At 45.4% G+C, this 15,219-nt stretch overlaps 1 protein-coding gene across 1 annotated transcript in view; it reads left to right on the top strand.

The window, feature by feature from the left end:
• Positions 1-15,219, top strand: part of LHPP (phospholysine phosphohistidine inorganic pyrophosphate phosphatase) — a 42,099-nt gene that overhangs the window by 24,897 nt on the left and 1,983 nt on the right. Inside the window, exons 2-6 of the mRNA XM_077455570.1 lie at positions 2,336-2,523; positions 4,800-4,953; positions 6,988-7,051; positions 7,125-7,217; positions 14,232-14,323. Coding sequence (XP_077311696.1) covers positions 2,336-2,523; positions 4,800-4,953; positions 6,988-7,051; positions 7,125-7,217; positions 14,232-14,323 — 591 coding nt within the window. The remainder of the gene's footprint in view (positions 1-2,335; positions 2,524-4,799; positions 4,954-6,987; positions 7,052-7,124; positions 7,218-14,231; positions 14,324-15,219) is intronic.

The following is a 15,219-nucleotide window of genomic DNA, read 5'->3' as shown; positions in this document are numbered from 1 at the left end:
AGGGAATTGTGTGATGACAGACTATTTGCCTAAAATACGACTGTTAGTATGCTCCATCAGACAATTGTTGGCCAACTTTCCGCCAACAAATGTTCGATGGCAGATTAGTAAATTTTCAGCGGACAACGGTCTGTTGTCAGATTTTCCTATGGTGTGTACACAAATCCATCACACAAAAGTACAAACACGCATGCTCGGAATCAATGCTCACCAAACACGACGTTAGCAGAAGGTGCCCAAAGTGTTGTGCTCAAGAGCGGAAATGTCACGTAGTACATCACTACGTTCATGTATGTTGGCCGACAATCTTATACCGTTTGTATGCAAGACAAGTTCACGGCACACGCCCTTCGGGCAAGTCTGGCGCTTTGCGGAAAATCAGACCATGTGTACGAGGCTTTAGTTACAGTCCCTTGCTCTACGGGCCGACTCCTCTGAAACGTACAGATTTCCTCAGTCCCATGGACTCTCCTAATTGTATACACCGCTCCTAAAGCACCCCTGCCCATGGTAATCAATGGGCAGCACTGCCAAAACGCCAGCAAAGCGCAGCTGCAGCGGCACTTTGCAGGCACTTTTAACCCCTTTTTCGGCCGAAAAGCGACGCAAAGACATCGACGCACGCCCGCCCCAGTGTGAAACTTCTCATTCAGTCTGAAGGACAAGGAACACCTCCAACATGGAGTGCAGTCTCTGGAGTAGAGCACCTCGGTCTCCTAGCAGGATCACACACCTGCCTTCAAACGGGAGCACACTTCCCTCTTGGCTGGAGCTTTGGGCCTTGTCCAAGCCTTCATTATAAGGACTGTGTGCGCCTGGAAACGCACCCTGCTAGTCTTCAACAAGACCTGGGCACTGGGTTGGTGATTTCTTCCCTCCGAAAGCACTCTGAAATCTCCAAGCTACAGAGCCCAATCCAGGGATATCAAAATCCATTCCCCAGATATACAAGATATTACACTTGTTTAGTCCAGGGGTGGAGGGAGGTGAATTAAAGAGGAATTCCTAAATCCATGGCCCTGTGGCAGCTGGCCCACTAGTCTTCTTAGCTTCCACATTGGAATGTGAGCAGGTCCCAGTGGCGGAACTACCAGGATCGCAAAAGGTCACACTTGAGACTGTGCCTTGGTGTTCCGCCACCGTGGTGGGGCTCGGTTCACGCGGCTGAGACCCCAAAGTCGTGCGACTTGCTTTTTGTGATTTAACATGGCAGTCCGTGGCACTCAAATCGTACCAAAGTTGCAGAAAAGTAGTGCAGAATTTGTTGCTGCGACTTGAATTGCATTAATTAGCAGGGTGGATTTTATTTAAATCACAATTTAAATCACTAGTAAAAAGGCTTGATTGAAATCAAGTTGATTTAAATCATCATTTTTAAAGAGTACCTGTCATCTCTGTCCTGCGACGACTCCTCCTCTGAACCGCTGTTGACTTGCCAACAGTCCCATTCACTTTAATGTGACGGCTGGTGATGCGGCAGTGACACAACAAGGTGAGGGACGTGGCGGCAGCAGGTGAGTGGATGCCCGCTAACAGGCGCTGCCATGATGCATCTGAAAGGACAGGTGCTCTTTAAATGTATGGACTCATTCTTGCTGGTAGTTAGAATCGTTAATATTTGCAATCAAAATGAAGGTTTCCTGTTTAGAATAAAAGGCTGTCAGGTTAGTAAAACAGCGACCTCAGAACCGATTCAATCATACAGTTTTTAGTGTACATAGATTTGCACAACAATGGGATAAAGGAATATTGCTGAACTTTGTTTTATCTCATGGTTACTGTGCAATTGTGTGAATGCATCAATGCAGTGCAAGTTTGCAGAGCTTGGATTCATTGAATGATTTTACCAAAAATGTAAATATTGCAGAATATACAGCCTCATGCTACATAACTAAGCTCCATTTCATGCTGAATAAACTAAATTATTAATGTATCTTAAATAGAAAACTATCTTTAGATAGATTTTTTTTCTCTAAAAGCATTTTATTAAAATAAATAAATAAAAAAAAGATTTAAATTGAAAAAAATCAGATTTATTTATTTATGTATTTATTTTTTATTAAATCATTGATTTATATCCACCCTTAATTAGGATGGCACCCATTGAAATGAATGTGTTTTGAATTGTCATTGCCACTTTATTGGGGAGATTTACTAAAGCCTGTGCACTTGTGCTTCACCACAAGACAATGCTTACAGATATTGCAGTTTAGGTAGGACATTTCACTAAACGCAATGGTGATGTTGCTGTCCCAGGGGGGCATCTGGGCAGTTTTCTAATTGGCACATAGATGGACAGAATTTTTTTTTTTTAACATTTCTTCTTACATTTTAGGATTCGGCAGGCTGGCCTGAAGTTGCGCTTTTGCACAAATGAATCACAGGCCACACGGAGTCAGTTTGTCCGCAAACTGCAGAAATTTGGCTTCAGCATCTCTGAAGACGAGGTTACTGCTCCTGGCCCTGCAGCAAAGAGGCTGATGCAAGAACGGGGACTGAGGCCACATTTGCTGGTCCATGAAGGTGATATACTTCTCCATCTTGGAAAAAAGCTTTATAAGCACACATTTGCTGTCCGAAATGTTAGATAATAAGGATCTGGCCACCAAATGTATTTTTTTTTTATTTACCCTGGGGTGGACAGCTAGTTCCCCCCCCTCCCCCCCCCCCCCCTTCTCCGCCGCCTGTGTGAAAGAGCCCTTAGAGAGAGACAGTAGAGAAAGTCTTTACTCATCAACATACGATGCAAGAAGCCCGGCCTCTAAGCCTTGTTAGGACAGACAGTATTCAAATCTAGTTATAATTAATAATGAAGATCTGCTTGCACAGAGCTGACAGGGTTAATAACTGCCGAGTCACTTTATAAACAAAGAGAACTGCCTAGGATTTTCTTTTCTGAAGGGACCAAAATCGATTAATTTAAATAGGGTAAGATGCAGTGGCATCGGGAGGGGGGACTGGGAGGGGCTGGAGCCCCGAATGTGTCCCCGAAAAGCCCCGGGTCTCAGGCATGCAAAGCTGTATTAGTAGCCCCGAGCGCCGCAGAGTGGGGACTGATCTGATCCCGAGCACCGCCGCGTGCGGCTGAGTCACATAGCAGGTCCCGCCTTCTGGAGCCTGCAGCGCTTATGATGGACGTCCCACTGGTCCAATGCCGGGACTGTGGGATTTGTGACGTCCATCATAGGCACTGCAGGCCCCAGAAGGTGGGAATTACAATGCGGCCGCCACGCTGTGAGATCGGCACTCGGGCGGCTCTCCTCTCCTCTTCTGGCTGCTTGCTGTGATGATGGGCACATCCGCACACCGCGGCTGAGCTGCTGCAGGAAGCATGAAGTCTGTCTCCTGGTCCGGTAAGTCAGTGTGTGTCACTACCATCAGTGTATGTGTGTCAGGTAGGTATGTCAGTGTATATCAAGTGTGTCAGGCAGGTAGGTCAGTGTGTGTCAGGTAGGTGAGTTTAGTCAGCATTGATGGGCACTAGTAAGCCAGACAGCAACCAGCAAGTGAGCTTATCCCCACCACACAACCCCACCCAGCCAAAAAAAAACTGCGCCGCTAACGCCGCCGCTCCCTCCGAAAACCCCCTCGGCCTTAGACTTCGGGCTGAAGCCCCTTGTCTTTTTGCCACCTAGCAACTCCCCTGGTAAGCTGCAATTCTTAAATATTTTATTTTTAGGTTATTCTATGTGAATGGGAACATGTAACAAATATAAAGGAGGTGTTATACTAAATTGGCTGCAAAAGTGGAAATGTACTTTCCACTTTGCTTTAAAGTGATTGTAAAGTCTCGTTATATTTTTTTTTTTTTAAATCTGACCTTTATGGAAGAGTGGCAAGAAGAAAATCATTGTTGAAATAAAGCCATAAGTCCTGTTTGCAGTTTGTGAGAAGCCATGTGGGGGACACAGCAAACATGTGGAAGAAGGTGCTCTGGTCAGATGAGACCAAAAGTGAACTCTTTGGCCTAAAAGCAAAACGCTATGTGTGGCGGAAAACTAACACTGCACATCACCCTCAACACACCATCTCCACCATGAAACATAGTGGTGGCAGCATCATGTTGTGGGGACTCTTTTCTTCAGCAAGGACCGGTAAGCTGGTTAGAGTTGCTGGAAAGATGGATGCAGCCAAATACAGGACAATCTTGAAAGAAAACCTGTTAGAGTCTGCAAAAGACTTGAGACTGGGCGGAGGTTCACCTTCCAGCAGGACAACGACCCTAAACATACAGCCAGAGCTACAATGGAATGGTTCAGATCAAAGCATATTCATGTGTTAGAATGGCCCGGTCCAAGTCCAGACCTAAATCCAATTGAGAATCTGTGGCAAGACTGGAAAATTGCTGTTCACAGACGTTCTCCATCCAATCTGACAGAGCTTGAGATATTTTGCAAAGAAGAATGGGCAAAAATGTCCCTCTCTAGATGTGCAAAGCTGGTAGAGACATCAACCAAAAAGACTTGCAGCTGTAATTGTAGTGAAAGGGGGTTCTACAAAATATTGACTCAGGGGGGCGCCATACAAATGCCCCCCACGCTTTTCACATATTTATTTGTTAAAAAATGTGAAAACCATTTTATCATTTTCCTTCCACTTCACAATTATGTGCCACTTTGTGTTGGTCTATCACATAAAATCCCAATAAAATACATTTACATTATTGGTTGTAACAAAATGTGGAAATTGTCAAGGGGTATGAATACTTTTTCAAGGCACTGTAATTTATAATCTGAGTTGTATGTGACACATCTGTGCATCTATGGGTGCTTTAGCTGTGACTTCCTACCTTCTCGCAGATCTCCTCTCGGAGTTTGACTCCATTGATAAGTCGGAGCCCAACTGTGTTGTGATTGGAGATGCAGCTGAAAACTTTTCCTATCAGAATGTGAATGAAGCATTTAATGTGCTGATCGGCCTAAAGAAAGCGATCCTCATATCTCTGGGAAAGGGGTGAGTGCTTTGTGATTTTTACCTTTTTTACAGTTGTAAGACATTTTATTACATCTACTCACACAAACAGCATTCAAAAAAATTTGCAGCGCTTAACTTGTACCAAGAACAATCGACTGTATCAAGCAGAGATGGGGGCCCTTTCACTCAAGTGCGTCATTTATTTTTTTCAGACTGAACCACAATGTATGTCTATTGATGAGCAGATGTAAACGGACGCACGTCTGTTTTCATCCGCTTACATCCAAGTCAGTACAACATAATAAAGCACAGATCCATCCTGCCTTGTATCACCGGTTCAGGCTGGTGGTGGTGGTGTAATGGTGTGGGAGGTATTTTCTTGGCGCACTTTGGGCCCCTTAGTACCAATTGAGCATCGTTTAAATGCCATGGCCTACCTGAGTATTGTTGCTGACCATGTCCATCCCTTTATGACTACAGTGCACCCATCTTCTGATGGCTCCGTCCAGCAGGATAATGCCCCATGTCACAAAGCTCCAATCATCTCACCACTGGAAAATGAGGTCCCTGTACTCCAATGGTCTCCACACTCACCACATCTCATCCAATAGAGAACCTTTGGGATGTGGTGGATCATAGATGTGCAGCCGACAAATCTGCAGCAACTGCGTGATGCCATCATGTCACTATGGACCATCTCTGGGGAATGTTTCCAACACCTTGTTGAATCTATGCCACGAAGAATTAAGGCAGTTCTGAAGGCAAAAGGGGGTCCAACCCGGTGCTGGCAAGGTGTACCTAAAAAAGTGGCCGGTAAATGTATGTTGACAGTGTTAGGCTTGGCCATACATGGGTCGAATTTCGAAAGAATTTTCTTTTTCGAAAATCTTATCTTATGCCGCGTACACGCGACAGAATTCCGACGAGATTTCGCTCAAGCTGTCTTGCATACACACGGTCACACCAAATTCCGACCGTCAAGAACGGGTTGACGTACAACACGTCCGACGGGACTAGAAAGAGGAAGTTCAATACCCAGTAGCCAATAGCTTCCGTCTCGTCGTTGAATCTGAGCATGTGTGAGTTTTTGCGTGTTGGAATTGCATACACACAAACGCATTTTGGGATAGGAGCTTTTTCCGACCGTAAAATTGAGACCCGGCTCTCAATCTATTGCTGGCCGGCAAAAGTCCGATGGAGCATACACCCGATCGCATTTTCCGACCAAAAGCTCTAATCGGTATTTTGCTATCTGAATTTCCGATCGTATGTACGCGGCATAAGAATTTTCGTTCGTATTTCGCACCATTAGTGGGCTGCAGCAACAGCCCATTTTTTTTTTTTTTTATGTGGGCATCGAATTTGAGTAATCGGACATGTTGGAAATTCTGTGAAAAATTTACGATTTTCTAATCAATGATGGGAGAATCATGCGAGAAGCAGCCAAATCTTCCGGGGGCCTGGAGTGGTTAACTTAAAGTGGGGTGCCCCTTAAAAAAAAAAAAAAAAAAAATATTCAGCAGCTACAAATACTGCAGCTGCTGACTTTTAATAACACTTACCTGTCCCAGGGTCCAGCGATGCGGGGGGAACAAGGCCCCCCCCCCCCTCGTTCCCCTCTCTGCTTGCGGCGCCGTCATTCGTACTGTGGGCATCCGGCTGTGGGTTCACAGCCTGGCATCCACTGCGCATGCGCCGTGATACGCCGCACAGTCATCTGGGACACGTGACAGGTCCCAGATGACTGTGCGGCGCGAGGGGAAGTGATGTCAGCAGCCTGGGCAAGGAAGAAGGCAGACTACGAGGGACACCCTAGCAACAGGTATTTAGAGGTGAGTAAAAAATTATTATTATTTTTTTCCAATAATTTTTTTTTTAAAGATTTTTGAACACTGTTTTATTTTTTGGTGGCAACACCACTTTAACCAAAGAGTGTTTTCTGCCTAGATTTCAGCTTGAAGTCAACTTTGTACATCATTTTATGCCTTATTTTGTTACCTCCTTTTATATTTTATTGTTTGACTAAATGCTATAAGACAAGAGGCATCAATCTTTTCCTCTTTTTCATTACAGACGTTATTATAAAGAAACCGATGGATTGAAGATAGACGTAGGTGCCTACATGAAAGCTCTGGAGGTAAGGATTTTTCTTCTCTTGCGAATATGGTTGACTCATTACAATTCAGTAATCTCTCGTCTCTTTTCACCAGTATGCCTGTGATGTCACGGCGGAGGTTGTGGGAAAACCATCAAAGAATTTTTTCATGTCTGCCCTGGATGAGATGGGAGTGAAGCCAGATGAGGTAACATGTGTGCCAAATATGGGCAGATATATTGTCAAGAATAATGAAAAGGAGACCTACATCTGCCCAGTGGTGCACTCACATTTCTTTAACCACTTCAGCCCCGGAAGGATTTACCCCCTCCCCCCCATTGACCAGGCCATTTTTTTGCGATATGGCACTGCGTTGTTTTAACTGACAATTGCACGGTTGTGCAACGCTGTGCCCAAATAAAATGAATGTGCTTTTTTTTTCCCTGCAAATAAAGATTTATTTTAGTGCTATTTGATCACCTCTGCGGTTTTTATTTTTTAAGCTATAAACAAAAAAGAGCGACAATTAAAAAAAAATAATAATAATTTTTTACTTTCTGCTATAAAACATTTCCAAAAAAAATCTAAAAAAACGTTATTCATCAATTTAGGCCAATTTGTATTCTGCTACATATTTTTGGTAAAAAAGAAAATCCCAATAAGCGTATATTGATTGATTTGCGCAAAAGTTACCTACAAAATAGGGGATAGATTTAGGAAATTTTTATTATTTTATTTATTTTTTACTAGTAATGGCGGTGATCAGTGATTTTTTTTTTTTAGCAGGACCGCGACATTGCGACGGACAGATTAGACACCTAACTGACACTTTTGACACTTTTTTGGGAACCAGTGACATTTATTATTGTGATCAGTGCTAAAGATATACAGTTATTGTATTAATGACACTGGCAGGGAAGGGGTTAACATCAGGGGCAATCATGGGGTTAACTGTGTTCCCTCACTGTTTGTTCTAACGGTATGGGGGATGGGCTCGCTTGGACAACACACAGATCCATCTGTAATAGATAAGAACTACAAGTTCAAGGTTATCTGCTGCTGTTTCGAATTAAAAAAGTGTGTACATGCATGCATTCTAGAAGCAAAACTCTCTGACACAGCGTTCAGATCGGTTACTTCTTACACTTCTGCTTTATTCCTGGGCAGTTTTAATGTTTTATACACAAAGATGCGTCATTGCTATGTCAGTCTAAGGCCGCGTACACACGGGCGGATTGTCTGTCCAACTTAGTCCGCTGAACCGTGTTTCAGCGGACAATCCGCTCGTGTGTGGGCTTCAGCGGACTTTTTCAGGGGACTGTCTGACGAACAAAGTCTTACGGAATTTCCGTAATTTTGTCCGTCCATACTTGGTTTTGTCCGTCCAAACTTGGTTTCAGCGGACAGTCCGCTCGTGTGTAGGCAAGTTGGACGGACTAAGTATGGCGCATGCTCAGAAAGGATTTACACGGCCGAAGGTTGCATTGCAGTGTATAGGACGTCGTTTTTCTAGTCCCGTCTTACGTGCTGTACACATCATCGCACAAGCTTTCAGCGGACTGTCTGTTCATCGTGTGTGGTCAAGTCCGTTCATTCAAATTTTGAACGGACTGTCTGTCGGATTGTCTGACGAACTTAGTTGGGCAGACAATCTGCCCGTGTGTACGCGGCCTAAGCCCTTGTACACACGGTCAGACATTCCGATGGAAAATGTCCGATCGGACCATGTTGTTGGATAATCCGACCGTGTGTGGGCTTCATCTGACTTTTTCCGTCGGAATGTCCGACCAACAAAGTTTGGGAGCGGGATATAAAAATTTTCCGACAACATGATCCGATCGAACTTTGTCCAATCGTTTGTAGAGAATTTCCGATTGGACAAAGTGCCACGCATGCTCAGATCAAATTCCTAGACCAAAGCTATTGGCTACTAGCCTGAACGTAGTCCCGTCGTAACTAAATAACGTCATCACGTTACGAACGATCGGATTTTCTGACAACTTTGTCCAACCGTGTGTATGCAACACCAGTTTCAGACAAAATCAGATGGATTTTGTTGTCGGAATGTCCGACCGTGTGTACAAGGGCTAATAGGTACATCTCAGAAATACAAGAGAAATAGAGAAACTTGATGCTTGAAGGTTGATTGAAGCTAGTTCTGTCGTCACGTCCGCATTCTTCTAATGCGTGGGAAGCAGGGAGTACCCGCCATCTTTAGTTCCAAACAGAACCAATCTGTATACTATATAATAAGTAAGGAGTTGCATAGAGACATGTATACACATAAGCAAATAGACATTTTCTGATTATCAGTATGTACATTACATTCCTTCACAGGGTCCTCCTGCATAGCGAAAAGACAGGATCTGTGTGCCATACCCTGTTAGAACAGAGATTTGCCTTGTTTACACAGGCAGATCCCCGTTCTGTCACTGTGGGGATCGATCGCGGGTGGCTGGCAGGCAGCGAGTCCGTGGGACCCACTAATTGACTCCCCCCGCTGGCCAGTGGGAGCGTGTGCGTCCACAGATCGTCGGGTGCGAGCCTGACGTAAACTTACAGGGATTTGCACAGCAGAGCCAACCTGCCACAGTTTAACTGCGGCGGCTGGTCGGCAAGTGGTTGAAACCCTCTAGTTAGAGGAATGAAAGATCGGGTTCGCTTGTAGGGAATTTTTCTGTGGCGTTGTAAAATCTTCCCTGAGCCATGATCACCTCTGATTGCTAAAGCCAATCAATATTGTCCCAAGGAGGTCAGCATAATTCATGCTATCACAGGTGACGCTCAAAATGGGGATCATTGGGCTAGTTATGACCACCATTATTTTATAGCATAAGTAGAAATATGTGATAACCCTTTTTAATTTATTATTACATTATTTTTAAATTACATTAGGAATCATTTAAAACTTAACTACTTGCCGCCCGCGCTATAGCCGAAAGACGGCTACAGCACCGGGCTTAATTGCCAGGAGGGCGTTCATGGACGTACCTGCAGGTCGCGTGCGGCGTGCTCTGTGATCACTGAGTCTATGAGACTCGGCTGATCACAGACCTGAGTAAGGGGTCGATCCCGGCCCCTTACCACATGATCAGCTGTCAGCCAATGACGGCTGATCACGTGATGTAAACAGAAGCTCGGTAATCGGTATTTATATATAAGGGGAGAAAAAAGTCAATCACCGGCTTATGTCAGAGGGACATCGGTCCCTCACTCAGAAAGCCGTGGCTGTACCTACCAGTGCCAACAGTGCTGCCAATCAATGCCCATCAGTGTCTAATCATTGCCGCCTCATCAGTGCTCATCGGTGCCCATCAGTGTTGCCCATCAGTGTCGCCTAGCAATGCCCATCAGTGTCGCCTATCAGTGCCTATCAGTGCACATCAGTGAAGGAGAAAAATTACCTGTTTTAAAAATTGTATAACAAACTATGAAACAATTTTGTTTTGTTTTTTTCAAAATTTCGTTTTTTGTTTTATTAATTTTTATTAATAAAAACCAAGCAGCAATTAAATACCACCAAAAGAAAGCTCTATCTGTGTAAAAAAAAAAATTATAAAAATGTCATTTGGGTAAACTGTAGCATGTCATTCAAAGAGTGACAGCGCTGAAAGCTGAAAAATGATCTGGGCGGGAAGGGGGTTTAAGTACCCAGTATGCAAGCGGTTAAAGTAGAGCTAAGTCAAACCTTCTTTTTAGCTTTGGATAGAGAGGAGAGGGATTAGAACATATGTCAGCAACCTGTCTGCACCCTTGTTAGGGAGATTTACTCTCTCGATTTGTCCTGTTTACCATTGTCATTGAAAGTGAAAGTAAAAAAAGGGAAATCTTCCCATGGGGATAATAGTTCTGGTGACCTAGGGGTCCCCAAGGGATTCCCTTAACCTCTTGGCGTCTGTGCTATAGCCAAATGATGGCCACAGTGTGGACCTGACTTTCTGGGTGGCCTTTGCACCCTGCAGGGCGCGTGCCGTGATCACTGAGACTCGGGTAATCACAGATCCGATCCTGGCCCCTTACCACGTGATCAGCTGTCAGCCAATGACAGCTGATCACATGATGTAAACAAACGCTCGGTAATCTTTGTTCTTTTTTTCCTCATGCTGCCAGCTTATGTGCAAGGGACATCAGTCCCAAAGAGGAAGAGGCAATTATGCCTCATCTGTGCCCACCAGTACCCCATGCCAGTGCCACCTGCCATTGCCACCTACCAGTGCCACCTATCAATGCTCACCAGTGGTGCCAATCAGTGCCACCTAGCAGTGCTGCCCATCAGTGTAACCAACCAGTGCTGATCAGTGCCCATTATTGTCACCCATCACTGTCACCCATACATGCCCATCACAGCCACCTATCTGTGCCCATCAGTGCTGCCTCATCAGTGCACATCAATGAAGGAGAAAAATTGCCTGCTTGCAAAATTTTATAACAAAATATAAAAATAAATAATTTTTTTTTGTTTCTTTTTTTTTTTTTTTTTACAAAAAAATAAAAACCACAGAGGTGATCAAATGCAACCAAAAGAGAGCTCTATTTGTGTGAAAAAAAATTATAAAAATGTAATTTGGATACAGTGCTGTATAACCACGCAATTGTCATTCAAAGTGCATTAGCGCTGAAAGCTGAAAATTGGTCTGGGCAGGAGGGGGGTTTAACCACTTGCTTACTGGGCACTTAAACCCCCCTCAGTCCCAGACCAATTTTCAGCTTTCAGCGCTGATGCACTTTGAGTGACAATTACGCGGTCATACAACACTGTACCCAAATGAAATTTTTATCATTTTTTTCCCACAAATAGAGCTTTCTTTTGGTGGTATTTAGTTACAGCTCGGAGTTTTATTTTTTGCTAAACAAACAAAAAAAGATGCAAAAAAAAAAATCATGTTTTAATAGTTTGTTATAAAATTTTGAAAACGGGTCATTTTTCTCCTTCATTGAAGTGCGCTGATTAGGCGGCACTGATAGGCTGCATTGGTGGGCACTGATGGGCTGCATTGGTGGGCACTGATGGGCTGCATTGGTGGGCACTGATAGGCTGCACTGGTGGGCACTGATAGGCATAGTTAAGGCGGCACTAATAGGCACAGATAAGGCGGCACCGATGGGCACAGATAAGGCGGCACTGATGGGCAAAGATGGGCACAGATAAGATGGCACGGATGGGTGGCACGGATAAGTGGCACGGATGGGTGGCACGGATGGGCACTGATAGGTACCACAGATAGATGGGACTGATGGGCACTGATAGGTGGCACTGATAGGTGGCTCTGATAGGTGGCACTGCTGGGCACTGATGGGCGGCACTGCTGGGCACTGATGGGCGGCACTGCTGGGCACTGATGGGCGGCACTGGGGTGCAGCACCTTTGAGGCAGATTTTGGGTGGCACTGTGGGTGGCACTGCTGGGTGGCACTGTGGGTGGCACTGTGGGCACTGCTGGGTGGCACTGTGGGCACTGCTGGGTGGCACTGTGGGCACTATGGGCACTGCTGGGTGGCACTGACAGGGGGGCACTTACTTTATTTCAGGATGGCACTGCGGGTGGCAGGTGGGCACTGGCAGGGGGCAGGTGTCCGCTTGAATTGCTGGCCGTGATCGGGACTGATGTCCCGAACACGGCCGCCGGCGATCGGCTTTTTTTTTCTCTCCTCGCGCTGTCAGCGCGAGGAGGAATAATAGCCGATTACCGGCTCCGTTCTATCACATGATCAGCTGTCATTGGCTGACAGCTGATCACGTGATAAGGGGTCGGGATCGACCCCTTACACGGATCGGTGATCAGGCGAGTCTCACGGACTCGCCGATCACAGAGCGCGCCGCGCGCGCCCCTCAGGGGGCGCGCAGGCCGCTCGTAACCGGGACTACGTCAATAGACGTAGTCCCGGAAATGTAGGTCCGCGCTAATGCCGTCATTTGGCAATAGCGCGGATCTGAAGTGGTTAAAGAGGAAGTAAACCCTGATGAGTTTACTTCCTCTTTCATTCCCTGCAAAGGCAAAGCATAATGGACTACTGTGCATCGCATAGTAGCCCATTATGTGTCACTTACCTGACACAGGAACCAGCGAAGTCACCGCTGTCCCCTGTAGTCCACTGCATCCATCTTCTTGGTGGGGTCTCGCAGCTCCGCCGCTGTCATTCGTCGAAGCCGCGATGACGTCACTCCCGCGCATGCGCACGGGAGCCGACACGCACGGCAGCTCTGTCGTTGAGAATGCCGCGCTCAGTGCGCCTGCGCGCCACTGTAGACAGCGGTGCCTGTTTTCGGGCAAATATCTCCTAAACCATATAGGTTTAGGAGATATTTCTTGGACCTACAGGTAAGCCTTAATCTAGGCTTACCTGTAGGTCAAAGTGGTTTGTAAGGGTTTACAACCACTTTAAGTGCTCGGTAAGCAAGTGGTTAAAGCGGAGTTCCACCCAAAAGTGGAACTCCAGCTTATCTGATTTCTTCCCCGTGCCACATTTGACACCTTTGGTGGGGGGCGGGTACCTGTTTTTTGCAGGTACCCTGTCCTCAGTGCCGGGAGACTGGGCTGTGGCAAATTACGTCAGCAGCTCCGTCCCCTTCCTCCTCCCTCCTCTTCTGCCGGGCCAGTGAGAGAGAGCGCAGCGTGCTTCGCACATGTGCTGTAGGGGGCCCGAAAGGCTACACTGCTGGGTTCTCCTTCCGGCAATGGCAGCGGCATAGTTCATATTTACATTCCTTGTAATAGGAATAAAAGGTTTATTTATTTATTTATTTATTTTATTTTTTTTTGAAGAACAGTGTAAAAATAAAAAATAAGGTAAAATTAAATAAGAAAAAATGTTTTTTTAAACGCGCCCTGTGAGTAGCGCCCCGCATATAAAAACGCTGTTCAAACCACACATGTGAGGTAGCGGTTCTGCAGCGGTGCCCATTCGGTTCAATGGGCAGGAGCGGTGTATACACCGCTCCTTCACTGCTCCAAAGATGCTGCTTGCAGGACTTTTTTTTTTTTATGTCCTGCAAGCTCCCCGCTCCAGTGTGAAAGCCCTCAGGGCTTTCACACCGAAGAAACAGGAGAGGCTCTTTACAGGCGCTATTTTATGTAGCGCCTGTAAAGCACCTCAGTATGAAAGGGGTCTTAAGTGGTTAATAGATGGAAAGATGGAAAAGTCTGCTTTAAATATACTCAGTATAAATGCAGTTAAGGCTGCACAATGGTAGTCTTGAACACCAATTCTATTGTCTTTCGCAGGCTGTCATGATCGGGGACGATGTGGTTAATGACATTGGTGGCGCTCAGAGCTGTGGTATACGAGCAGTACTCGTGAGAACTGGAAAGTACAGGTTGGAGTTTTGTGTGTGTGTGTGTGTGTGTGTGTGTGTGTGTGTGTGTATATGTATGTATGTATGTATGTATGTATGTGTATATATATAAATATACAGTGGGGAAAAAAAAGTATTTAGTCAGCCACCAATTGTGCAAGTTCTCCCACTTATAAAGATGCGAGAGGCCTGTAATTGTCATCATAGGTCATAGGTATACCTCAACTATGAGAGACAAAATGTGGAAACAAATCCAGACAATCACATTTTCTGTCTGATTTTTGAAAGAATGTATTTGCAAATTATGGTGGAAAATAAGTATTTGGTCAATATCAAAAGTTCCTCTCAGTACTTTGTTATATATCCTTTGTTGGCAATGACAGAGGTCAAACGTTTTCTGTAAGTCTTCACAAGGTTGTCACACACTGTTGCTGGTATGTTGGCCTCTATGTCCTCCATGCAGATCTCCTCTAGGGCAGTGATGTTTTGGGGCTGTCGCCGGGCAACACTGACTTTCAACTCCCTCCAAATGTTTTCTATGGGCTTGAGATCTGGAGACTGGCTGGACCACTCCAGGACCTTGAAATACTTCCTACGAAGCCACGCCTTCATTGCCCGTGCGGTGTGTTTGGGATCATTGTCAATGCCCTTCAATGCCCTTGCTGATGGGAGGAGGTTTGCACTCAAAATCTCACGATACATGGCCCCATTCATTCTTTCATATACACAGTTCAGTCGTCCTGTTCCCTTTGCAGAGAAACCGCCCCAAAGCATGATGTTGCCACCCCCATGCTTCACAGTAGGTATGGTGTTCTTTGGTTGCAACTCAGCAATCTCTCTCCTCCAAACACAACGAGTTGTGTTTCTACCAAACACTTCTACTTTAGTTTCATCTGACCATATGGCATTCTCCCAAT

The sequence above is a fragment of the Lithobates pipiens genome, unplaced genomic scaffold, assembly GCF_037356315.1.
Source record: "Lithobates pipiens isolate NorthernLeopardFrog02 unplaced genomic scaffold, aLitPip1_a1.2 Scaffold_25, whole genome shotgun sequence".
In the NCBI taxonomy this organism is placed as follows: Eukaryota; Metazoa; Chordata; class Amphibia; order Anura; family Ranidae; genus Lithobates; species Lithobates pipiens.
Note: the sequence above shows the minus strand (reverse complement) of the source record. Positions and strands in the feature narration are given on the sequence as shown.